Source organism: Phaenicophaeus curvirostris, chromosome 1 (assembly GCF_032191515.1).
Source record: "Phaenicophaeus curvirostris isolate KB17595 chromosome 1, BPBGC_Pcur_1.0, whole genome shotgun sequence".
In the NCBI taxonomy this organism is placed as follows: Eukaryota; Metazoa; Chordata; class Aves; order Cuculiformes; family Cuculidae; genus Phaenicophaeus; species Phaenicophaeus curvirostris.
The window spans coordinates 53,221,304-53,249,056 of record NC_091392.1 but is presented as its reverse complement, the minus strand read 5'-3'; the positions used below and the strand labels follow the sequence as shown (position 1 = coordinate 53,249,056).

At 36.1% G+C, this 27,753-nt stretch overlaps 1 protein-coding gene across 1 annotated transcript in view; it reads right to left on the bottom strand.

Moving 5' to 3' along the window:
• The window catches only part of TMTC2 (transmembrane O-mannosyltransferase targeting cadherins 2), a 247,617-nt gene that overhangs the window by 36,899 nt on the left and 182,965 nt on the right, over positions 1–27,753 (bottom strand). The window contains exons 8-9 of the mRNA XM_069858349.1: positions 20,348–20,469; positions 5,451–5,532 (exon numbers count right to left, since the gene is read on the bottom strand). Of these exons, the coding sequence (XP_069714450.1) occupies positions 5,451–5,532; positions 20,348–20,469 (204 nt within the window). The remainder of the gene's footprint in view (positions 1–5,450; positions 5,533–20,347; positions 20,470–27,753) is intronic.

Sequence of the window (27,753 nt, the reverse complement as noted above, 5' to 3'; positions counted from 1 at the left end):
GTTACTAGGTCATGGCCAATATTTCTCTTTCTTATCAACATAAATTTGACATTTTATTTTTCATTATTACACTTTTTTTGTCATAAGATCTTTTGCTTAAGTATATGTTAGAAAAATCAAGCTCTCCCAGGCTGCTCTTCAGGCACTGAAGAACAAAGACTCAAAACTCCAGAACTGTGAACTATGTGACTAAATGGAAGTATATCATAGCTAAGAAGAAAACCGAATGCACATCTGTAAACATATGTAAATTCTCACACTCACTAACACATGTAAGTGTATGACTTAAAGACTGAAAAAAATGGTGCCTGAAAACCCACTGCTATCATATTACAATGAAATTTATTTTGAAGCTTAAACCATGGCAGCTGTAATCCATTTTAAGGCTGGGACTTAGGAGTGGTAAAGCAGTCATCTTTGGAGGCAAGACAGATAGAAAGTGCTTGCAGATCCAGGTAGAAATTTAGGTATCAAAAAGGACTAAAAGTTCTGTGCTGAAATAATGCTTAGAAAGACTTAGGATGAAAGTGAAAAAAAAATAGAAACAGCAGTTAAAACGTTAAACTTGTTTTTAAAAACCCAGATAATACGATAAAAACCATTAAAACAACTCCTAAATTATCACACATTCAAAAGCGAAAGAGAACGTAAAATCAAAAGCTAGAATGTTTGGAAACATGTTAATGGGTTCAACCTCCAATGTGACTATAGCTAATACGCTTCAGTTTTGCCTAACCAGACAGCATGGTTTTCATTTTGTTTTATATCTGTAACTGGGAATGCACTGAAAATGGCAGATGATCAATGTGAGTTTCCTAATTAAGTGAATGCATAATTAATTTAATGAGAATAATCCATTTTTATAATGAAAAAGGAATCATTAAACAATTCAGAGTTATTAGAAAGAATGTATTATTCAAAGGAAATTATTTTAAAATGAGGTCTCAATGGTGATAAATAAATCAGAGTTAATTTGAAAACCCTGTTGGGTTCTAGAATCCACCATTAAGCCATTACAAATGTAAGGGAGGAGGGACGTCTGCACACACATTCATCCTGAAACCTCACTCCTTCTTTCTTTCTCTCTTTTTTTCCCCCACTACATTTTCATTATGTTGGAGAGAGGCCACTATATGCACTTCAGGAGGTATAGTAGCAAAACCTATTTTTAGCAAGTAAATAAAATGAGACCTGTTTTAGTGGTCTTTGTTGGTTTGGGTTGGGGGGAGTGGTTGATTTTTGGGTTTTGGGTTTTTTTGTTTGGTTTTTTTTGTTTTGTTCTGGGTTTGTTTTTTATTTTTCTTTATGGCAAATTATGAAGGAAATAAGACAATATTGCAGGTAAAATGTTTGAACTTAAACTTCCATGCAGCTTTTTTCGGTTGGTTGGTTGGTTGCCTGTTTATTTAAGTGAAAGCTAATACAGAAAGCCTTCAAACTCCCCAACTGCACTGCATCCTACTAGCCACCTCAGCAAAAAGATATTGAAGAACTTTTGTTTCTTTTCAAATAGACAAGCACTTAAGTATTTAACTGTAAAATACATCTCATCTCTCTGCATTGCAAATTTTATACAGCATCTTTCTCCAACTTCTCTTGAAATAGGCTCAGTGCAGACAGAAATGGGAGATCTGTATTTCTTTTGTGAGTGGTCAATATTGTATCTGAAACTAAAAAATCTCTGGGCCGTAACGTCACTGGTCTGACCTGGCTAGACTGATACTTGGATCCACCCCACCTGACCACAGGAATCTAATCAATCCAATTGTCAGTGAACACCATTTCAATTATGTCATCCATCTGTTGATGACAGAAGCTACCGAGGTCCTCAAATATCCAAAACAGCATACCTGAGTTAAATGTTCAAGGTAAAGTGGGATGTAAGAGAGCCAATATAGAACAGATGTGGTTAAGGTGTTTTGAAGAAAACTTTCCCAGAGAAATCAAAGATGGGAATTAAAAAAATAAATAAGCATTTACTAAGTTCAACTTGGTTTAGTTAAAGCTGTTCACTTTAAGTCTTCCTTAAAAATGTGTATTAAAAACATCCAATTAAAAGCCTCATACTTTATAGCAACATTCAAATCTAGTATCTGAAATAATCTCCTCCAGTGTTTTAGTTTGAAAAACTTGTAGGTTCTGCCAAATACAATATTTCCATTGACAGATAATTAAAACCGGTGCTTCTGCACTCTTCCTTCTGCCATATTCTCTTCTTCCAAATTCATATGCATTTTCTCTTCCATCTGTTAGGTGTTTGTGGTAGTCTACCATGTAGCTGAGTAGTTTGTATCAGTTCACTTATCAAGACTCACATTTTCTTAATACAACAGTCATGCACAAAGTTCAGCTGTTCAGATGACTGGTACACAAGAAAGGAAAAAAAGGGGAAAATAGGGAAAGAAGGAGGGAAGAGAGGAAAGAGAGGGGGGAAAGAAGGGGAAAACAGGAAAAGAAGAGAAAAAATGGACAGGTGAGCAGCTGCCTGCATTTCAGCCTTTGAGGGGACTGCTACTCTCTCTGGTCACTAGAGCAAAAGTCACTTCTCATTATGTTCAATAAAGTGGCATCATGTCTCCGCTGCGCAGGGATTTATCTCTCTTCAGCTTTTCCACTAGTTCCCTATTCCAACATCTCTAAGCATATTAAGTTTGAGAAACACTGCTTTACACCTAAGTCCACTGAAATCCAAAACCAGTAAATCAGCTATACAAAACTAATTATAGCACTAGTTCAATTAGAGGAATCTACTGTGGCAGTATTATCCCAAGAAACAACCACAAAAGCTGTTCACCTCTCTCCAAATTTTCATGTGATCAAATAAGCTGACTCCTGCATTAAATGACATCTAAGAATAGGTTTCTCTGGCTTACAGCCTGAATTAAAGTGCATTATAATAGACGTGTAAGCCTCTAAAATGATACAGAGTATTGATATTTTTTCCTGATAGCTCAAAAAAAAGTCCAAAAGGTTAGAAGTCAGAAAGATCACCTGCATATCCTGGGAGCACAAAGTATAAATGTGTGCATGTACATGCACTACGATGAAAGTCCTCAGTCTATTTATTCCTGATACTCCACCAACACACTGTTGTGTCCCAACTGACCACTCTTTTCACTTAGCTGTTCTGTGAGGTATGTGTTTTTTTAGGGCTGATGCCAACTATTTTATTTTCTGTTCCAACATCTTCATGCTGAGAAAAAAGTAATCTCTGAGATTTACATGTGAAATACAGGGGTGTTTCCTCATAGTTTAATGCTTGTCATACAGGATATGGGCTATACCTGTGACAAGGTGCTAAAATAAATGGATGAGATGGAGAAATAAAGCTTCAAGTGTTAAACCAGGGCTTCCTGTGCAATGTTTGGAATGTTCCTGGTAACATACACCACAGATTCCTGATCAACACAACATCATGGTGGAAAGGGAAATGGAAAGAAAGAGGGGAAAAAAAAAAGGAAGGGAAAGTGAAAGAAAGAAAGAAATGCAAAGAAAATTTATTTCAAATTTTCCAAAGTCCTGTGCCCAAAGTGAAAGTCTTCGAGATCACCTGTGCTACATAGACACATAAGCCAAGCAGAAGTAAGCTGTAGCTTTATCACAGCTACTCTCATATAAACATGGAGTAATGAGACTGAATTTGGTGGTATGATCAGAAGTTATACAATCAGAAGAAAGAGTTTTCATCTGCATTCAGTAGAGCTCTCTGCTCCCCATGGCAGAGAGCCTGAGAACCTTCTTGTGTCTCAGCCCTTCAGCATCACATTTTACTACAATGGTATTCCAAACACTAAATTTTGTCTTTCGTTCCTAATTTGCAGAGTAGAATCTGACTTACGTTGCCATAATGACCTCTGAATAAGAACACAGAAACCACTTCTTATAACTGTGACACAATAAAGGAAAAAACTGCTGAACTTTTTAGGGAATAATCTTAATTAGGAAACAATACACCATTTTAATATTGTAGTCTGGTAATGAAGTAGTCAATACATCAGAGATGAATGATGACTTGAATAACCTTGCTTTTAGTTTATAGACCACTTGAAAATGACACAGAATATTGCATGAAAAGACAGGCAAGCCAATGAAGCAATGAAAGCGAAACAGAAAAGGTCTATACCTGTCATAAAATATACACAATCATAACTTGAATTGCCAGGATGGATTGTTGAGACCTACCTTTGAATTTATACGCAAATACATTTCCTAATAACTAAGGACAGAATTTTTTTTAATAACAAAGGCTGGAAGGGGCTTGAGTAGGATTTCAAGAAACAATATTCTGCAACTTTCCCTTATTATCCTGAGATTTCAACTATACTTATATCCAACTGAAGTAATAGAGCTTATGTGCACAAATACCCCTATCAGGTTTACCTGTACAGTCATAAATAGAAGAAGTTGCTAACTGCAATGATCCATAACGCAAAACAATATAGCACTGGGCTACACTCATTTAAATACCATGAAATGTTCTAAGTAACAATGTATGTATCGATTCTGGGAGCCTAACATACAGAATTTTATACTGCATAAGAACAAACAGAAAGACAATGCAAAGTAAAAAAAATGGTTATTATGTGAAATTAATTTTCCCTTTAATTTATTTTACATTTACCAGTTAGAATCAGAAGAGGAGAATAAAACTATATACAAAGACATATATAGTATGCCTCTGGTTCCTTACCTTCTTCCTTAAATAAAATGAAATTTATTACATCTTTCTAAATTTTCCAATTGGGACCACATAGCTTGCACTGTTAGATTTGTCTATTATCAGCTTTAAAATGCACTAAGAATTAGACCATAAAGTTAAATATTTTCAGTTCCTTGAGATTAATCACATCTGGTAATAGTTTTTGCACATCTAGCAAAAACAATCCAAAATGATAAAGATACCTTCAAATTAGCTGTGCTTTATGCACATGAGCACTAAGTATGACAAAGGTATAGCCAACTTGTCAAAACCTTTTGTAATATTTATCCATTTCAATCCATAAAGATGCTGGGAAGGAGGTGGATGCAAGGCCCATAAATCTTCAACAAAAAGCAGACACTTTGATACAAAGAACTCATGCACATTAAAGTATAACTTCTAGTTGCCCACCCACTGGCAGCCAGTAGAGTTAGCCCAAAACTCTATATAATAATATTCCAGGCCATGAAATTTTGACATATGGCAATAGTCAAATTTCTTCTTTCCCAGAGAGGTAGCAATACTGAAATTCCCCTCACGGGAGGAAAGCTATGCAGAATATGAAAATCTTCACCTCTCCCTCTGCAATGATTAACAAATTGAAATGGAGATGAAGTTGTACATGGTAGATTAGTTTCTTTCCCTTTAAAGAAGATATTTTGCCAGTAGCACTTTTCGAATCCTTAATCACTTGGAGAGATTAACAGCAAGCCTGGAATACATGTGGAAACTCTATCTATCCGAAACGTACCATAATGCATGTAGCAGTTTCCTTTGGTAGGATCCAGCTGAATAGCCTTCACGAAGTACTTTTCTGCCTCACTCTTCCGCCCCTTGGAAAAAAAGTGGGGGAGGGGAGAGGGATTATTTTAACAGTGTCTCATTGACCATGTAGAGTTACAATTTCCAAATTCCGGGCACTACAAAAAAAACAATTACTATTATCACTAAACTTAACCTAAATAAATATGAATGTTTAACTGTTACAGTAAGTTTTGTGGTCAGCTACTTCATGCTGCAGATCTCCAGACTGAGGAATAAATGTGTCCAACATTATCAATGTCCAAGTAATAAGGAAGTAGTAGAAATGTATTGCAAAAAATACTGTTGCAGGCTTTGAGTGAACATGAAGCTCCACACCACTTTTCTGGACAGGCATCAGGATGAGTATTACACAGACCCAAGACAAAATGAGAAGGGAAGGTAGGGGGGAGCTTTTATCATTGTCTTAAAAAAAAAAAAAGGTAGGGGGAGGAGGAAAAGAAAAAACATGTTTTGGTTGTATGAAATCATAGAATCATAGAATATCTCAAGTTGGAAGGGACTCCTAAGGATAACTGAATCCAAATCCCTGTTCCTCGCAGGACTACCTAAAACTAAATCATGATCCAGACGGTCCTTGAACTCTGACAGGTTTGGTGCTGGTACCACTTCTCTAGGGAGCCTATTCCAGCAACCGGCCATGCTCTCAGTGATGAACCTTTTCCTAGTGTCCAATATAAACTTTCCCTGACTCAGCTTCATTCCATTTCCTCACGTCCTAAATAACACTATATACACAGGAAAGTCACTACAAAACAAAAGTATATAAACAGAAAACATTTTGAATTTTAATATGGGAAGTAAAATTTCATCAGAGAGAACTGTGTCAACCCTAAAACGTAACTGAAAGAAAAGGTAATTTTTTAAGACTATTAATCATGGTATGACAAAACGGTCAGGAAAAAAACCCCAACCAAACAATATAAATGTTGGTAGAAAGAACAGACATGTTCTAAACCACAGATTGTCTTATCACTGAAATCACTAAGCCACTAAAGTTGCATTATGGTATGCAAGTGCCAGAGCAGATCCATTAGTGGTCGTTACTCTTTTCATGAAGGAAACAGCAATAATGGATTAGCCTAGTCTGACACTCAAACACCAGTCACCACCAGCTATTCAATAAGACATCTGTGACCTGCTTATCCTTATCCCCATGAAATTAGTTTCTGCGGTTTGTGTTACAAAAAAGGAGGCCTTCAAAACAAAGAACAGCTAAGCTTAACCACAGTGGAAGAAAGGCATTGTGGTCTGCACCTCTCAAGGTTGCCTTGAGTGTTATTTCACAGATATAAGCATATGGGCATTCTCAAGTTTTGTGGTCTGGAAACAGACATTGCATACATCCTGCACTATCCCCCAAGTTAACACTGGAATAATAACAAGGTCTGTTCATGATTACAGCTGTTCCAGATTCTCAGTATTTCCCTCAAGGGCCTTAAAAACAATAAAAAAAAAGAGAGAGAAAGAAGTTATGCAGCACACCAAGAACTATATCAAGACCAGGTTACATCAAAACTAACATAGAGGCCATATTTCCAAGAGATCATTCTGGCAGAGATACAAGCAGGCTTATCATTTACAATACTCCAGTTTCACAAAATGAATGTCCATCGGATGCAAGAGTTTTGCCTTATTATTTAATAAACTTTCTTTGGTAAATCCATAAACCGTATCCACATGGCACAAGGCTCCTGTCACCCAAATGGTGCAACTACATGATAGACTATTCTATCTTACACTGCAGTGCCTCTCATCCATGATTTTTCAGAAAAAAAACCAAAGTCCTCTAACAATCACATGACATGTAGCCCAAACTGATTTTTCCTCATCTACTGGCGCAGTAAAGGCACATCTATAGCTTAAATGCAACTTCTTTATTTTTAAATAGCATACAACCACAGTTGAAATAAAAAAAAAATGAAGATAATCTCCAATTGAACACACAACATAAATTTGGGTTAGTATAAAATCATTCAAATTAAAATAATCAGGGTATTGCAGGGGAGCAAGGGCAATAATTAAACACTAAATTTTGCACATTTAACTTCAAGGTCAGAATTCTTAGTCTGGCAAATGATGACATGACATATGTAAGTCCAGCCTTGAGACTTCAAAATGACAAGCATCAGGCATATGTATCACTACTACTGACAGAATTAACAACTACAAATTTTGCATCATTGCTTTTTTTTAACAGACTAACATCATTAGTTTTAGCTGATTGCACTCTGTGTCTATTTCTAGAATGTAAAAGGACAGTTCATTGAATGTAGTCAAAAATATATAGCTTCTGCCTACAGAACTATGGCTATAAGGCCACAAATGTTTGTCAAACATGATTAATTTTCATTTACTGGGATCATGAAAAATACATGACTGCTCTTCTCTTTTTGGCACTTTCCAAATGCCATATTGCACTCAAGTTCAGGCCAGTGAGGAGACCTGGAGTACATAATGATGACAGGTGCCAGCACACACAGCAGAGGAATGACTGTGCTATTAACGTGCGCAAATACTTATCGACAGATAAAGCAGAGGAAAATCTTTCACTATCTCACCCAAGACATAAAATGATCTGACTACAAATGATCAGCACAGTTCCATTTGTTCATGTTGGCCATTGTTTTAATACATCCACATTTGTCAATTTAAAAAAAAAAAGAATAAAAGCATTTTCCTGTGAATCAGCATTCTGAGGAACCTTGCATCACACCAGATAAAACATCCTTTTTGGTGCCATCTGTCTGCTGCTAAAATGTGAATACCTCAGCATAGATTTCATACACATTATATTTGTGTCAAATTATAGAAAATCTAATCACTTGACAGAATCACGCTATTTCACAATTAAAATTTAGCATTTAATTATTAACATAATAATGACTTGGTGCAGGAAAGCATTCTGTGTGCATATTCACCATTATGTGTACTGACCCATACAAATGCAGGCATTGAGAGTCATTGGAAGCATCCCAATTTCTAGTAGCAGGGTCTGCAGTTGTATATGCACAACCACATGCCTTGGCAATTTTACAAAGCAAAATATGTAAGTTTACAACTGCAGGCTAGCAGGCTTATTTGAAGGATAAAAAAAGTCATTAATAAGATTTTAATGGAAGGACTCGATGGCTCTAAGGATTAATAATGGGATACAAAATACCGTTCACCTGTTGGTCACCAGTTCACATCCACTCCAGGTCAGTAGCTAATGAAAAGGTGCTATCTGACAGCTACTAGTTTGCTCAGGAGAAATGAGCAAGTGGTCCTAGCCCAAGCCCTAATGGAGATCCTCTGTGCAGACTCACTGGCATATTTATGGCTTTTTAGTCAAAGACCAACAGGACAGAAATAAAAAAATTGAATAGCAATCTCATTGCCAGTGTGGGGAAAAAACATAATGAAGACAGTTCAGCAATCAATTTGGAAGACTGTGCTGATACTCTCCTTATTGGACCTGAACCTTACTCTAATGCCTGTCATAAGGATAAACTTTCAACAGTTTTCTATTGATAATGAAAACTTTATTTAGGCATGGGGAGGAAAAAATCAAGATTAATTGCCCACGAGTACCACCTTCCAGCAACACTAGCAAATTTAAAAAGAAAAAAATGAATGTAACTAACATGGCTCCTATAAACTAGCATACCAGTTGCCCCTGGTTTCAGAAATACTCCACTCTCCACTAACCAGAGTTCATATCAGAATTGCTGGTTGCTTGCAGTTTTGGTAGCCAAATAGTTATAAGTATTTACATATGAAATCAAGAGCTTCATTTTTAAGAACGCAGTTCTCTGTATAAGTTGACTGCAAGGTTTTTTGTTGTTGTTTGTTTCTTCCCCAGAGACCAGGATGATGTATCTGACCTCGCTGATATGGTCACACATATTTCTCAATGGGGCTTTTCCTACAAAAGACAATTATGATCACCATGAGAAACAAAAGAGAGCGAGCTAAGGGCAGTTGATGCATTAGCAGAAAACCCTGTATTTATCCTTAAAATATTAAAAACTGGGGACGAAAGTACTATTTTTACATCCACCTCATTTTTTAACTCACTCTGCTGGAAAGCTCTGCCAAATTCATGTTGAGGCAGCTGTTGTACTTATGGCTGCTGGAGGCCCAAGGATCTTAAGATGCTAGTAAAATTTGAAAAGATTAATACAGTTGAGCAGCTTTCAACAACCCCTTTGTGGAAACTATGATGACACAGTGGCCACCAGTGAGGTTGTTCAACAAATTAGGTGGTCTCTGCAATTTAAATGAACTTTATATTTTGTAAATATTCATCACTCTTCAAAGTGTGCAGGCCTTTAACTAGTGAAGCACAGACTTCACTCTTCAATACAGTTTTATCAGCTTTATAGGGTAATAATGTGATTGCACAAGGAACTCAATTCACATCACAAATACAGTTGACTGTCATTCCCCACATTTGCTCTTTTTTTTTCTGACAAGCATTCAAATTTTTAATAAAAGGAATTGTATTATGAGAAGATTTCTTAATGGAAGATTGATTAAACTACAGGCACTGAATACAGAAAAAATGATTACCTTACATAATTCCTTTTTCCTTTCTAGGACATTTTAAAGTCAAAGATAATGACTTTATCATACAAGGATAGTAAAAAGGTCTGAACTGAACTTGCAAGTTCATTTCATGTTTCTCTAAGTTACTGCAGACCTTCATATCTGTTTCATAACCAGTTCCTCTCGCCTCGCAAAAGTTGCCTTGTTTTAGTTTAAAACTCTATTTGCACATTACGTGGTTCACTTTCCTCTAAATAGGTCATATTAGTCCTTCTTCAACCATGGATGGATCTTTGTTGACTAAAAATCCATCATCTAGCCTGACTGAGATTCTACTGAAGTCAGTGTAATTTTTCTATAAGCCAAGGTTAATTTAGTGAGTAATAACATAAACTGAGTTCTTGAGTCTACATCTACGACAATTAATGGCATGATAATCAGAAAGCTGAGATTTAAGCATTGCCCATTGACTTTGATGGGAAACCATCAGAGCTTAAGCATTTTTGAATGCAACACTATTGCTTATAAACATAGATATAGGAATCTAAGGCACAGCTGACAGCATCACTGGCTTGAGGTATGATTCAGAGCCTATTAAGGTGATATTTTCTTCACATAAAGCAGTATGTATCTGATTAAGCAATAACATGTTAGAGCAATTTGACATCCATTTTGTTGTTTTATTGGACTCATATCACAAAAAAAGAGCATTCATGTTTTATTAAAGCATTCAAAATAACATAGGAAAGAAACAGAAGCATAGGATTCTTTTCCTTTGAACTTTTTTTGGTTGTTACGTTTGTTGGGGTTTTTTGTTTGTTTCTTTTAAGTATATACCCATTTTTAAGTCTTTTTTTGGTGGGGAAGCAACCTAAAGCTTAAAAGGAATTTACCTCATTACATCACTGTTAAAGCCAAGAAAGATCATGCACAGTCTTAAGTAAACTTCTGAAGAACAGAGTTTGTTCCAGATCTTGTGATTCATTTACTGTCTAGATCCACATTGAAATGTTCACCTCAGTCATTAAGCTTTAGATTATTTTATATCAAGAATACATAATGAAATGTTAAGTAAATTTATGTTAGGCACTTTGTGTTTTCCATTCAGTCTTGAGCCACATTTTTTATGTTCCGATAAAGTAGTGTATTAAGATATACTCATATTTCACTGGCCAGTCAGTAGAATATAAATTCACTATCTCCATATACTGTTTTCACTGAGTCCTATGATTTTTTTCTAAGCTAAATTTGGCCTATATCATGCATTTTTCTATGATTACTGACAAAATCACTACACAGAGTAATAACAAGTGACTGGTGGCTACACTCAACCATCTAGCACAACAAAAAGATCTCTTTCACAAAAGCAGTTCATCCTATGTCTATAATACACTTTAAATTTATGTTGAGTAAAGTGAGAAGTTTAGGGCTCCCCTTTTCCTGTCTACAGGAAGTTAGAAACAAGATATAGAAGATAGGCTCCCTAAAGGAGGTTAGTGAGGGGTTATGTGCCTAAATACCTGCTCAAGAGTAATTTACCAACTAGTTAGATGGATATGTTATATTTAAATGAAAATGCTCTGTTTTACAATTAATTCTGTTACATTTGGCATGCAGCCAAACATAGCTCAGTCCCCTTAGTGTATCTACAGATGCAATACTTATGACAGGCAGCCAACATCAGAAGAAATACAAGGTCCATAGATGTCAGTTAATGAAATTTCTGTGGTTTGGAAATTCTGACAGTCAATCTGTAGGTGTTAATGTTTCAGATACACCAGATAACTAAATCTTAAAAAAAAATAAAAATAAAAATTAACTTCTGGTTCTGAAGTCAATAAACATGACTTTCCATGTTGAAGAAGGAAACTCATTCCTTCCATTCCCAACAAGCAAATTGCTTGCAAACCGAAAACAAAAATGAAAACAGCTTCTGACATTTTGAAAATTTCAGAACTAAATCCAAACTTTATGCTTGGATCAGTTTTAACCCTCAAGGCCTTTCAAATGGCAAGAAAAATTGCAGTGTGTCAGACTCCAAAGACAAACTGAATACAGAAAAGTAGCAGTGGCTCCTGCTTGGCTTACCTTGACTTCCTAGAGTGGGTCTTCTAGGAGATTCAAAGACATTTATACTTTGTTATAACCGGAGTTTAACTGAAATATCCAATTTTCATTAAAAAATTCTTCCTAGAAACAGTATTAACAGCCAAGGGATTTATCCTCTCAAAATGAAATGTGCTTTGCTCATCTAATTAAATCGACCCTTTCAGAAACAGTCTCTTCATAGATTAAAGATTTCTATACGTGTAGGCATTTATTTATCATTCCCAAAAGAAGTATTACTAAAAGTTTTTTTCAGTTTTTTAAAGGGATAAACACTTCCTAGAAAATCATATATAGATTTAACATATAGCATTTCAATTGCTATGTCTTAAAACAAGTCCTGATTCTTTTGACATCATGACTTTTCTACTCCATCCCTGCTTTCTTCCAATTTGTGTAAATCCAGAGAGACAGAGAAAGAGCAGCAACTGACCAGTGACATAAAAAAATATGACAGAGCTGTCCAACAGAACAAAAACTTCCTTTCTGTGCCAGAACACCAGCAGCAAGTAACTATAGAAGTAGTAGATACTGAATTAGTCTACTCACTATTGCACTACGTTCCCCTTTCCCTCTGCTGTCCCATTTCTTTCCTACTACCTTTCATTTATTTCTGTGTTGTCATTTATTTATATTTATTTTGAGATGACTCTCAAGAACTACTGCAGTTGCTGAATACAGTGGGGTATTTGATAGTGGCACTCTGAATAATTTCATAACTAACCAAAAATGGCAGGATACCTCTCTGGATTCCTGTTTGTCAGGAACACAAGCGAAAAAACAACCACAGGCAAAAACATGACCACTCACTGAGGAGGGAGTATTTTGAAACTTGCAGTATTCAATTCCTGTGTTGATACTTAAATGTCACAATCCTGTTTCTTTTATTTTAATCCAAAATAATCTCTGTCATATCTATGTCTGCTCTCTCCCCATCCCTCTTTGGAGAAAACATTTTAAAATAAAAAGAAAAAAATCTAGGGTGATTATTACTGAATTTAATATGGTTTGGAGCCATAACACAGAAATTTTACAAGGTAAAGTAATTTTTTCTTACAGTACTTTTGAGTGATTTTCCACACCAATAAAAAATAGCAGATTAACAGCACTGTGTGGTTCCATGTAAAATGCAAGAAACACCGTGCAATTTTTTCCAAATAAATATAGCAAAGCCTGTAATTCCTAGATGCAACACACTAAATGTTACAATATGGGGCCGTCTCTAAGTGCTTTAGCAATTACAGGCAATACTGCAAGCTATGAGAGGTGGTTTGTGGGCTCAAGTTCACTCAAAAACAGATAAAACAAAACCTCAAACCAGATTTATTTGTAACTGAAATAAAGCTTCTCAGACTAGCATGTAACAATAACAACCATCCACTGCTGGATGGTAGAGAGGACAGTCAGAAGAGAGGGCTTCTTAGTCTTCCCTTTAAGAAGACTAAAGAGAGAGGAGAGGGAAAAAAAAATTATAAGCCTTACTTATAAATTATTTTTTTTAGCATGATAGCCAACCCTTTCTATTCTAGAAGGTCTCCTCATAAAATGGAAAATTAATTACAACACATGCTCAAGGCCCCACCTGGCACTGTCATTTTTGACAGATTTTTATCTTAGAACTGAGAGCCTTGCAATTTTAAAACCTTTTACAAAAATTATGCTTTTCTTTGTGATATAGAAATAAATTACCTAAGAGCGGGATGAGGCTCAGATGCTGTCATACCAAACTCCTATGCTACGAGGAGACTGGCTAAAGTCAACAAATATGTCCCATGGCCAAGCAAATTTCTCAAGTAATTTATTCACCTTAACAAGTTAAAGAAATGGAAAGTACATCAAGCTAAAGCACTGCAGTATTAAAAAGCTATATGTTGTTTCTGAAAAATAAGTAATAAAAAAAAAAGAAAAGCACAAACTTAATCCCCAGACAACTAGCTATTTTCTAATTATCCTTCTAGCTGAGCTACTAATCATACTTTTCAATCATTTATGCTTTTCTAATATATATTCAGGAAAATTGTAGCTTAGTGAGCTGTAATTTTTAGATATAAACATATAACATTATTGAATATATTATGAAATATTTGTGACTTATGTTCCTAGGTAAGAAGACTGTAAATTTATTAGCTAGTCCTTTGGAGCTCTTAAGTTAGTATGTTTTTCTTCGCCTGTACAGCAGACTGTCCAAGTCCACTTGGCATTTCCTGTACACCAAAAGAGCTAACAAGCCTCAAGACAAATATCTGCACTAAAATAAAACCAGAAATAATTGTTTTACTACTAACGAATCATTATTAACTCTAAAAGTTTTATTGCATGCAAATTAGAACTATACCACTCTGTCTTTCAAGAATCAATGACAAATTAACAGCTATTTTTGGTTTGGTTTTTGCTAGTTTGTTTTCTGTCAATGAAAGTTATTACAAGCTGAAAAGCATATTCTCAGTTTTACAAATGTACCTTTAAAGCTCGTCAGGAATAAAACTTTACTGAGAATAATTTTGTGCAGAAATGCCATTTAATAATTAGAGTTATTGTTGATGGACAAGACTTTGTCAGCAGAACATTTTCAGGTGTAGGGAAGGGAAGTTTTTTTCACTTGGATTTTATTTCAGTTTTCACATTACCACAATATATTGATTTTGCACCTTTTCATATTTCCATGTAAAAATTTGTGTAGGCTTTGGAAAAGAAAATATTATTTCTTCAGGGTTATCTAACCTCCTCTTCTTGAACAGATATATTTTTCACTTTTCATAAAAACATTTTTAGAAATAATAAAACAAACTATTTATTACCCACTCAAGGGTTGGCAGAGATGTTAATTCTGAAAGAGAATGTTGCACAGAAATAACAAACATTGTGTTGTTTTTTGAAGACTTTGTCTAGAATATAGGGACAATCATGAAAATTGTAAATTTTTTTACAAATTATATATGTTTTTACTAGGCATATTTTATTCAACGTTGGTGCGGCCTCACCTCAAGTACTGAGTACACTTCTGGGCCTTACAATTTAAGAAGGATATTAAGGATGTGAAAGTCCATGAATATGTCCAGAGGAGAGCAAAAAAGCTGGTGAAAGGGCAGGAGCGAATGTTCCTCTGAGGAGAGGCTAAGGACTTCGGGTTTGCCTAGGTCAGACGCAAGGAGGCTGAGGAGCAACCTCCTTGCTCTCTAGAGCTTCATGAGGAGGGGAAATGTGGAGAAATTTGAGGAACAGGTAAAATCAACCTGAGATGATAACACGCATTAGTATCTGTCACTTAAAATTACTGTAAACATGATGTAAGTTTATCACAGTAGATGAACTTTAATTTACCTTCTTTACAGTTTTACATATCACTCAAGACCTTGCAAAACATAACCCATTTCCATAGAAGCCAATCTTCCTCTAAAATCGCTTTTTAGTAAGAGAGGATAATGGCTATTAATAGCAAAAATACGCCTGTATCTTGGCTTTGATTAAAAACACTGCATTTTAGAAAACTGAAACTAACTTCAGCATGAAAATAAAGTCATACAGAATCATAGAAAGACTCACGTTGGAGGGGACCTTGATATATCACCCTGTCAAATCTCCTGCTAAAATGCTAACATTTTATTTAGATAAAATTTTTCATGCAGTTATTGTTCAAGTTGGAAATACAATAATTAAAAACAGATGTACTTTTCATTGCTAAGATAATAAAACCATGTAGTATACGGTACCTTTATTTAAGTGTGCTGTAGGATTGAGTATTAAAATAAAAAAAGAAAAAGAAAACACAATCACAGGTCATTGTGCATTTAGAAAACTTTCAGAGTTCCTAGTTTGTGTTTGAAAGAAGCAAGGCCAGACAGCATGAACAAAACAAACAGTTTACACTCCAGAATGCTCACTTGTCTCTATGTCCCTGCTAATGAAATTCTGAATAGCTTTTCCTGAAGGTTGGGAAAGGATAGCCTGCTGTAGCAAGCAAGCAATTTTGCAAACCTCTAGTCTAAACACTGGGCCTAGATCACTCTCACTATGCCTTACAGAAAGGTAAGGAAAAAAGAGGGTACAAGAAGGTGGTCCAGGTATCCATATTGGCACCATAGGATTAAATTAATCATGTGGTTTAACATGTGGAATTAGATAGAGCTTGTGGTGATTGGAGATTAATCCAGTTGGTGGCCAGTCCCAAGTGGTGTTCCCCAGGGCACAGCATTTGGTCCAGGTGCTGTTTAAAATCTTTCGCAATGATCTGAATGAGAGGCTTGAGCGCACCCTCAGAAAGTTTGCAGATGACACAAAGTTAGGCATGACTTCCTACCCTTTTCTGAGGGTAGGACGGCCCTACAGAGGGATCTGGACAGGCTGAATCAATGGGTCAAGGCCAAATATATGAGGTTCAACGAGGCTAAGGGTCAGATCCCACACTTAGGTCACAACAACTCCATGCAGCGCCACCGGCTTGCGGAAGTGTGGTTGGAAATCTGCCTGCTGGAGAAGGACATGGGGGTGTTGGTTGACAGCTGGCTGAATGTGAGTCAGTCGTGTCCAAGTGACTAAGAAGGCTATTGGCATCTTGGCCTGTATCAGAAACAGCATGGCCAGCAACACTAGGGAAGGGATTGTCCCCCTGTACTCAGCGCTGGTGAGGCTGCAGCTTGACTACTGTGTTCAGTTTTGGATGCCTCACTACAAGAAAGACATGGAGGTGCTAAAGTGTGTGCAAATAAGGGAAATGAAGCTGGTGAATGGTCTAGAGCACAAGTCTTATGAGGATCAGCTGAGAGAATGGGGCTATTAAGTCTGGGGAAGAGGAGGCTGAGGGAAGATCTTACTGTGGTTGGTCTCTTTTCCGAAGTAACAAGTGATTGGCCAAGAGGAAACGATTTCAAGTTCCATCAGGAAAGGTTTAGAATGGATGCAAGGAAAAATTTCTCCACCAGAAGGGTTATCAAGCACTGGAACAGGCTGCCTAGGGAAGTGGTTGAGTCACTATCCCTGGAGGGAATTAAAGAGATGTGTAGATGTGGAGCTTAGGGACATGGTTTAGCAGTGGACTGAGCGGTGTGAGGTTTACAGTAGGACTCAATGACCTTAAAGGTCTTTTCCAATCTAAATGATTCTATGTCATGCTGCTTTTAGTATGCAGTAATACTGGCAACAGACATGAGGAGGAAGAAAGGCTGGAGTTAAAATTAAGCAGCTTAATTAGAATTTAAGTCAGGAAGTAAAATAAAGCTGAATTTGTGAACTTTACATGTTTGACTTCACTGCTAGGGGGGTTTAATCAGAATTGCTTTTGGCTGGAACTTAGGAACTTGCCTGAAACTTTCCTCTTCTCCTCCCTCACCCCAATTTCACTGACAGAAAAGCTTTCTATCTATATTAGCACCCATTTCCACCCTTCACTTCATCAGCCGTTTCATATTCCTCTCCTGGAAAACAGACAAGAGAATCATTAACAATAGTTTTGACTCAGCACTTATATGCTGAAACAGGATTGCAAAAATTCTGAAGGTTTGGTTTTAACACATGAGGGCTAAGAAGCCTCTAAAACGGCTCTCCTCTAACATCTGAAAATTAAGTAGTCTTTTCTCTCTCCTAAACACAAAGGTTGTGAGAAAACAATCATAAGCCTAGATAGTAAAGTTTAACAGAAGAACAGATCATGGGGGTACCTCAAGTTAGGGATGGACTGAAACAATTAGGCCAAAGGAAGCAGCTCTAACATTACTGAATCCCAGGGAAGCCTATGCAGACTTCCAGGAAGCATGTCAGTTACAGTAATCATATATTTGTGATGGGAATTTTAGTACAGTATTCTAGAAACCAGAAAAAAATTCATTTAATGTGAATCACTCAGCAGATGGTACACTGCAAAACTGATTAAGGCTAAAAGACCAACATAGATACAAAAATCCACATTCTACTGCCAAACCTCTTCATCATCTATTTTCCTGGCAAATGTCTTTTCAGACTTTGTAGCTGAGAGAATCAAATGCCAAATTTCAATAATGAAGATAAATAAACTTTTATTTTCATAAATGAAATAAACACCTGAAAAAGTTTCTGCCATGTCTAATTACTTTGTCATCAACATGTTGCCTTGTTATACATTTATGAAGTCCTATGTCACTACGAGCCAACAGGACAGCAGCACCATTTTTCCAGCTTGCTTTGCTGTTAATAGAATGGACGTGAACCCTTCCTGTACACATTTCCATGAATACAAGAAGAAGCAATAGTAATAAAAGTCTCAAGAAGTGATAACAAACAGACTACAGTTATGGCACAGAGCAAGTACATGTAAGGAACTGTGTGGTGAGAAAGGACAACCAGAGTATTTCATTGCTTATCAATATTCAGTGTTCAAAGTTGCACACAGTTCCTGCCCTATTTGCTAATAAGACACACTCTTCCACAAACATAGATCAGATCCTCAAAGCAAAATCCAGCTCACATGTATCTTACATCTACAGCCCTGGAATAAAAAGGCAAAAAAAAAAGTTCAATTCTAATATAAGGATTCACGTACATTTGTCACTACTTCCTTCCCAAAGTTGGGGTATGCCACTAATATTTAATCCTATATCTGAATTTTCATAATGAGGGGATGAAATTAAAAAGTACTTTTTAGCAGTTCACAATATTTGTACAGAGTTACGGGATTTCTGGATCTTGCTCTTTTGAAGAAAACTGTGAGACCTTGTTTCCCAGAACAACTGGGAGACTTTTCCTAGTACATCTCATATTTTTTATACTCAGCAGTTCAGAGAATGTGCAAAAATGAGATTGGAGAGGGGGCTAAAGTAGACCTTTGGTGTCAAAGATCTGCTGAAAAACCAATAATGCTGATTTTTTCCTATCATTCTTAGGTGCAAGATATGAAGATATCTACCAGAAATCAATGTAAACTAGGAAATTTGCTGTATAACCTACTTGCAGTTCTATCCCAGAGGAAGGTAATCAGTGAGCACATGTGTTTGTCAATATCCAAGAAATTTTAATTGTAACGGGAAACTGAAGAAAAAATGTGTCCTCTAGTGCCTGGAACTGGCAACTACCATCTTTACTTCACTTACAAGCTAAAAGTTCCAATTCAGGTAGTTTTAAAATCAAACTGTATTTGATATCACATGATAACACTGAACAAATTTTAATGCTAATTATGTTGTCATTTTTTACTCAAAGAAAATTCTTATAATTTCTCCCCCTTTTCATAATTCAGATGCTTTTGGCAGCAATGGATGTCCTGAAACTAATTATGAGCTATTTTTCTTCACGGGATCTCTACCCCATGTCCAAGGACATTTTTTGCTTGAAGATTGGACAGGGCATAAACAAAGTCAGAGTAAAATCTTACAGCTGGTGGAAAGTTGGAAAAGATACTCAAACTGATGCACAAGGATTGAAGAGCCATACAAAGGCGTATCAGTAGAGCATAGAAAGGAAATACAAAATCATTGGAGTGAACAACAAAAGCAGCTGTACAAGAAAGAAACAAGAAAGAGAATATGGTCAGGTAAATGAGAAATGGAAATCAATTGAAAGCCAGTTTTAAAACAGAATTATTTTAGTTGATAAAATAGAAATCCATATTCATCTTCAAAATATGTGAAAACCAAGGAATGGCACCCTGTTTTAACTGTGATATGGGGCTAGTTTAGCTGGAGCTACAAGCTCATCTATACTCAAAAGGCAAAGTAAATTTTGAAGAAGGAAAAAGGTTTAAGTCTTCTGATTTTCTTTTTTACAATTACCTCTTAGTAGTTAAGTATTTCTTTTCACAAGCTCAAAGACTTATTCCCAAACAATTGCAGACTCAAAGCATGAGACATATAAAGAATACATAACACCCCTAGCTCTGCCGTATGCTGGTACAACAACCCTGGGTCAAACACTAAATATATTTTGTATGAATATCATTACTTGTGACCCCAACTGCTTATAGTAAAGGCCTTTTTTTTCAACCAGAGAACTATCTATTATGATTTCCTACATTATTATAACTGCCTTTTTGCAGCACAGAGGTGGTGATATTTCAGGAATGGATGCAATGTTTCACAAAGACACTGTCAAAATCCTTAAATAGAAGGCATGACTGAAATAGTGTCACAAATAGGGCAATAAGCAATTTGCAAGACAAAGTCTTCATGTCACTTTACCTACTCAAAGGGCCTGGGACCAGCTCCCAGGAGTTGCTGACTAACTTACCGTCAGAGCAAGCAGTTTTCCGTACGTAAGATGGGCTGGGATGTGATCACTCTTGGAACGCAGTGACTCCACGTACCACTGCTCTGCTTCTGGCAGCCGGTTCATTCTCATGTAGGCTTCTCCTATAGGGCAAAACAAATTCTAATGAGAATGCCTAAAATTTCTCAAGAGTTCCATAGTCTACTACTTTGTTTATAATTTGCTATGTATTAAGTGGGCAGAGATCTTGAAAACGGTGAAGTGTTTTGAACACCTGCAATGACACACACAAAAAAAATCCTTACAGACACTTGAGTGAGAAGACTGAGTTATGGTCTTATCATGGTTCAAAGAGCACAGTTGAGATGAAAGTCTAGGAATAGAATTGCAAGACAGCTCCAGCTGTTAAGTTGAAGTCAACAGTCTCAATTAACAGAAATTTTATCACATCTGCTGTAGATAAGTTATTTCTTTTTCATCAGGCTACATCGCACAGCATGGAGTTGTAGGAAGAATATGGGAAATGTTTGCATTTAATCATAATACATCAAAACCCCAGATTTTTTTAAAACTAAGTAAGGTTAAGAAAACAATCCTGAAACTGTATTGGAGGGAGAGGCAAGACCAAAAAACCCTAATCTATGAATGTAGTTAAATTAGGCCATCCGTCCCAATTAGTTTAAATTAGAATATAGTGTCTTAAGAAATCACATATGAAATTATCAAAATTGGAAATCTTTTAAAGTGAAATCCTTTATTGTGAGAGGCTGAGGCAGGCAATGTTGAAGAACAACAGATGAATGGGATGTCAGAAAGCCATTTACTGTGGTATAGATAATTGTATTCCTGAAATTTCTGAGAAAGAATTAAGCATACAGAGAAAGTCAGGCTCTTTCTTCAAGAAGCAAACAACCAAATTTCTCAAAGACTGGAAATAAGCAATACAAAACAAGTATGTTATGGTGAAGAACAGCAGCCTTCTAATTAATACCTGTACTTACACAGCTGTTTCACAAGGTCTCTAGATATAAATATGCCCTTGCTCAAGCCTATGAGAGACTGAAAATGCCTACAGAAGAGTCAAGATTTCATCATCTCACCATCTGATTAATTCCAAATAAATTGCTAAATATCTTCTCAAAACTGCTAAGCCATATTTTATACAGTGCCACCACTAACGGATCAAGAGACGACTGGAGCGGACCCAAGTAGAAGTCAGCGAAAGCTGTCTCCAGGTGTGTCACTGCCCCCAGTTCTGCATTACATGGAAATTAACAGCTGTGAGGACATTAGAGGAAGAGAAAAGGGTCAATGCTTTTTATTCAAGATTAAAGCCAACTACCACATCCCAAAACTCAAAGAAAAAGGTGCCACCTACATGCTCAAAGTAGTAAATTAGAAGGAACTCTTACAATGGGAGTTACCCTAAGTATTTACTGGGGCTATGGAGGATATTCTTTATGAGAGAAAATCTGACCAGGTCCAGTTAGATGCTGGATAGGGGATATTCCAAGAGGATAGGGATTCCAGGCAAAATGTGGCATTTACATTTGAGTTTCAGAAGTTACAGTACAGTGTATACAAAATGACCAAACCACAGTCTGCAGATAAAATAAGTGTGATGTAGAGTTAGAAGCCACACTGAGCCAAGGCTAAGGGATGCCATCACGATTTTTTATGAGCAAACATAGTTTTTCCAAAAAGGGATGCCAGCCTGTAAATCTAGCGGACCAGGATTTCTACTTCAAGGATCCACAGAGCATTCTGTACTCATGCACTGGTCTTCGATACCTGATTACATACACAGAAGTAGCTGATGTTTCAGTCCCAGAAATACTCCAGTTATTCTATTGCTAGTTAGGGCCAAACTAAAAGAACAATTTCAAAAAAGCCAAGCCAAATTAAAAAAAAAAAATCCAAACAGAAAAGAAACCCCAAAAGATCACCAACACCCTCCAAAAACCTTGATCAAATATAGGGATATCAACATCACATATGTTTTTCTTCAATGTCAGCATTCATAAATCAGTGGCTAACATTATACCTTTTTATGAACAAAAAGTCATCAAGTCACGTGTTGAAAGGATAGGAGAAGCCAGAAGACAAGCAAGAGTCCTCTCCCTAGCTGTATGCTTTATAGCAGAATGTTTAATTGTTTGATTGAATACTATTTTTCCCACAGCCCCTGCTTCATTTAGCATACAGGAAATGAGGAATCCACATTGCCCTTTTCTAAAGTGGAAAATTCCATCTCAACCTGTTATAGCTTGGAAAAGATTCAAGCAATTAACAATAAGATCCTTTAAAAAGTAATCTAAGCAGCCATAAGAGATGGAGCTATTATCTGCTGGTAGTATATGCTGAAGGCACTGCCAAATTTCAAAAATATCCAAGGTTCTCATCTATTTTTCCATGATGGATTCTGATATAAGAAGAGATTAACATCTTCAGAGTACGGGCAAATTCAATTTTTAATAGGTTTTAAGAGATCAACTCCTTTACAAGTTAAGCTCCTAAAACTTAGAGGATATTTCTGAGTGGCACAGCTAGAAATGAAGTTACAGTATGTCAATCTAAATGTCAAAATGTAAAAAGAGGAATTTTATTCCCCTGATGACTTCACAGAGACTTCTCTCTATCTGAACAATTTTCTTCTGGAGAATGTGCTTTCTCCCCATAAGCCCCATATCATCAAGAATTGCTATACTATAAGCAATTAGAGCATGTCATTACTACAGAAGATTACTGTTAAGGGCTGTTATTAATTTCCTCTTCTCAATGATTTACAATTACACTCCTATCTAAAAAAAAATCCAAGTTGAAAACTAACAGAGAATCTGCCACCACGATACTCAAAGTCAGTAATAAAATCAAGCAATTGTTAATTGAAGCATTAATTTAATCAAGTGATATTATGTGTTAGACTGATGCAATTTTATTAAAAGCTGTTCAAGCTTCAGACAGTTTTCCAATAAAATTACAAAGAAAACATGAATGGATTGACTTTTGTCATTTAGGATGCATTTACGTGTCTGAGATTAAAATAAGAAAAAAAATAATTTGTTATTTACAATTGTCTACAAACCTGCAACATGAGTGACTTACTCATTAGGAAAACAAGTGTCTATTGGCAGAAAATATGCAAAATGATGGCCCATGTGAGTAGTTTTCAAAACTTACTTTAACAATTACCTAATTTGTAAAATCTTTTAAAACTCATGTAAAAATCTGAAAGGTCACACACACACACACTTACTACTGAAACTTGTCTGATCTATAAAGTTCAAGAGAGTTACATTCCAATTTTCAATTAAAGGTAACAACAGCAAAGAAAAAAATTCATCACAATGGAAACCCTAAAACATAAATTGACAGTTCAGTTTGTCAGTTTTTATCAATATGCAGCCACGTGCAACATTGCCTGAGCAATGAATGGTGGCAAGAAATTCAAAAGCTAACTTAAGTAGAAAGAGACAAATCAGTCATTCAAAAACTTTTCAACTTTCACAATTCAGCTACTGTTTTCTGTTATTTATGCAACCTTTTCTTAGCCTATTCCAAAAGAAGGAATCTAAATCATTTAATTGTAACTCTCATTTGCTAATGTAGTACAAGGAAACACATTAATATGCAACTGAAACACTACTTAAAGCAGTGTATACATAGTTCATTAACATGTCTGTTAATACTTTATGACAGAAGAATGATTAATGGACTACCTTTTAATGAGACTTACACCACTCTTAAATCCTAGTACCCAAGTGCATTTGCCATAGAAGTAGATCGACTGCAAGACTACCATTCTCCAAAGCAATACTTCCCCATAGTTCTCTAGAATTCCAGAATTCAAAATAAACAAAAACCTCCTCCCCCAACAAACTAAAATAGCCCCAACAAAACCATCCAGACCATGATTCCAGGACAAATTAATTAAGTGTAATTGATACACAATAATCATATTAAACATTAAATATTTATATTAAATAATATTACTAACAAAGGGTCGGCTTGCTAGCATTTATTTCCTCTGAAGGGCTAACTTTACCCTCAATAATTAGGTGGAATGTGATCTTAATATAAACCCTTAAAAAAAACGACAGTAGATTTTCTTATACATATCATGCATTGTTAAAAATGCAGAATTAGGCATCACTTACATAAACATATGTTACCTGGTTCTAAATTAATCTCTCAGCTGCTGTTTTCACATCTGCTCTGTTTCATATGCACATTGTCATACCAATTAAAGGCTGTGTCCTTCCAGGGAGCACATTAGATGTACTGTTAACCAAGTACAATAGAACTATCTATGTAGTAGCACTGTGCCTTCTGTGGTCCTCTTCTTAGGACTCCAAAAGATACTGCTGAACAGACAACTGAAAATTTGTGTCCCTAAAGGAACCAATACAATGTAAATCTGTCTTGCATCATCCTTGTATATGTTAACTACCTGCCATCCAAACTGATGGACGGTAAAAATGTAATACAGAAAATAAAGAATTTGGTATTCACCAGAGCAGAGGTCAAATCAGAAAGAGTGATGGAGATGCACTTTGAAAAGGAAAAACTCTGAGATATAAATTCAGCCAGGATTTAAATTTCATTTTTCCATCATTTCTTGGAATTGGGAACATAAACAATGCCTTAGGAAATGATGGTCAGGTCTGCATCCCTGTGTACCACAGTACTATAAGGGGTTTGTGTCTTTGATAATGCAGCTGTGCAGCCTCCAAGTGCAAATCAAGGCTGCAGATAGGTTTACTGTAAACGCACCTCCTTAGATATGTAACTTCCTTCTTTTTTTCCCTTAGGTGCCAGTGCATATAGTGAGATAATAAAACTAGAAGCATAGTTTGATGCGATCCTATATTGATACTTATGACCTATTGCAAAAGATTAACAGTCTTGGTTTTAAACATGCAGCGCTTGCACATCTCTGAAACAGTTGAAGCATGTGAACCTAATGAGCTTTAAGTTCTGCATAGACTAAGCATATTCTGTTTGGTTTTTTTCCCCTCACAGAATAATCTTGAATTTCATGGAAGGTATTGTATTTTAAGAATGCTTTTGATGGATGGGAGTCAATCCACATTTACTTTGGGCAGATTCTTATAGGTCTCAATTAGCCAAAGCAAAGCCTTTGACCTAACTAGACCACTAAGCTATTATTGAAGGAAAATACTTAGAGTGGAAAACAGATCTAAACGAAGGACAAAATAAAATCAGTTGCAGCATGGAACAGCATGGACTTTTCACAGCTGTTTCCTGTTGTACAAAGATTTCCAGTGAAAGAAGTATATTGATACAAATAGAAGCATTGTGTTCATCTGAGATAGCTTCATTTTCATTTTCCAACAGATGCACAAGTAGTAGATCATATGCACGACTCTTAACAGTTCATAACTTAACACGTGATCTCACCCTTTTCTTGTCTTTTACTTTACTTACATACATTTTAAAGATTATTTTTAGTCAGTAAAACATAGACATTATGCCAGTAAAATTTTGTTTAAAACACTCCTAAAAGAAGCACATTCTATTAAAATCATGCCTATCTGAGATCCCTAACTTCTAAATTCAGTACTGAACCAAATGTTACAATTACACTTATTTTCATGTAAAACCTCCTATGTTTACACTACAAATGCATTTCAAGCTTAGACTCAGCTTTTTCAGAATATTGCCTAAGAAAACTCAAGCATTTCACATGAAATTACAGATCAAGAGTATAAGGAGATAAAACTAAGAAAATCTTAAAACTTGGAAGTAAAAACCCAAACAAAACTGGTCTCAAACATTTCATCCACTATGCCCTCAGCAATCCACTGCTATAACCTTCATACCCAGCTTGAATCCCTCCAGCAAAACAAAGTGAAAAAACAGGAGACGTTGCAGTCAGCCTGGAGATTTATACTCAGCTTTGGACAGCGGATATAAACTACCATAGTCTGCAAAGTCTCACAGGGGGAGAGTTAAAGTAGCAGGATGAGAGCAGGGAGGGGGAGAGAAAGAAGCACAGTCTTTTACTCCCATCGCTAATGGAGTGGACTCCACTCATATTTCCCCAGATTATAAAATAAAATATACATAGGAAAGAAAATATTTTTTTTCAACCAAAAGCAAAAAAAGTTTGCAATGTACATTTAGTAAGAAACTACCAGCAAACTGTCATGAGACACATAGCAAGTACACTGGTGACTGAAGTTCAGACGAGTGCAGGTACCACGCTCCACATAACTTACAACGTGAGATATGTATTTCACAGTTTAATCATCTTTGGCTTTTAAAAAGTCAGTCTTACATAGCATGAACAGTAAAACTATGCCAGCAAAAGTGTTTCTTGGAGTTCTAAACAACATTTAAAAGTAATTCAATAAAAAAGGACTTAATGGGAGCAAGAGGCAAATGGGATAGGAGCCTTAACAATATTAACAGGTTTGTACAAACAGCCACATCCACCCAAAAGCACAATCAAATAAAGTGATAGTTATGTTATAATCATCAACACAGAAAGTCTCTTTGCATGCTAAGTCTTTGTACTATGGTGCAAACCTCTGCACCAGATGTAAAATCTGGCTCCCCTTTCCCATTCTGTACCTGGCTGCCACTTGCATATGATTTGTCTTCTGTCCATGTGTAGAAATCTAAACTCTAATCTCTGCATCATGAACACTATTCACTCTTGCACTGTTACCTTCTTTTGTAACTTGCATTTCTTATAAAAAACTTTTTTAAGATCCTGCTTAAAATGCATTTAAAAATAGACATTCATATGTTAGTTGTCAAGGGCAGATTAAATGTGATCAAGGCATTTGTCTTTACAACAGTATCTTGCTAATCAAAACCTGGACGATGCCACCCCAACAACTTTCTTGTTACTGTACAGCATTAAAATAAAGCCTGCATGGTCCACCTCACACCACTTAACTGCCAGGAGCATGAATTACTGTAGCAGGTGGGCCAATGTGGTTTTAAAAGCAATGTAATACAATCAACTGTACAATATCAGATTTCAAGGAACGCAAAAGACATCTACAGCAGAGGCTGATCCTTAAGCAAGCCTAATATTGGCATTAAAGTGTTCAAGATCCCACAGGGACCATTTTATCTTTTGACCCTAGGTTTTAATTGAAACTTTAAACAAAATATATTACCTCTTTAATGCAGCTGAGCTGGACTCTGGCCTTTGTAGTGCATGTTGCCATGCCAAGCAAATTAATCTGTGTAACCTTAGCGTGTACTTTTTAATTTACATCAAAGAAATATGACATAGAGAAAATATATACCGAGCCAACCCTATACAGCTTGTTGAATAATTGTTTTGATTCTAGTTTTAGAGTTTTAATTTTTAGCTGTTTCGGGTTCTTTTTTTTTAAAAAAAAGAGAAGATTTTACTTCTTGGTACAAAGCCAGAGAAACATATGGTT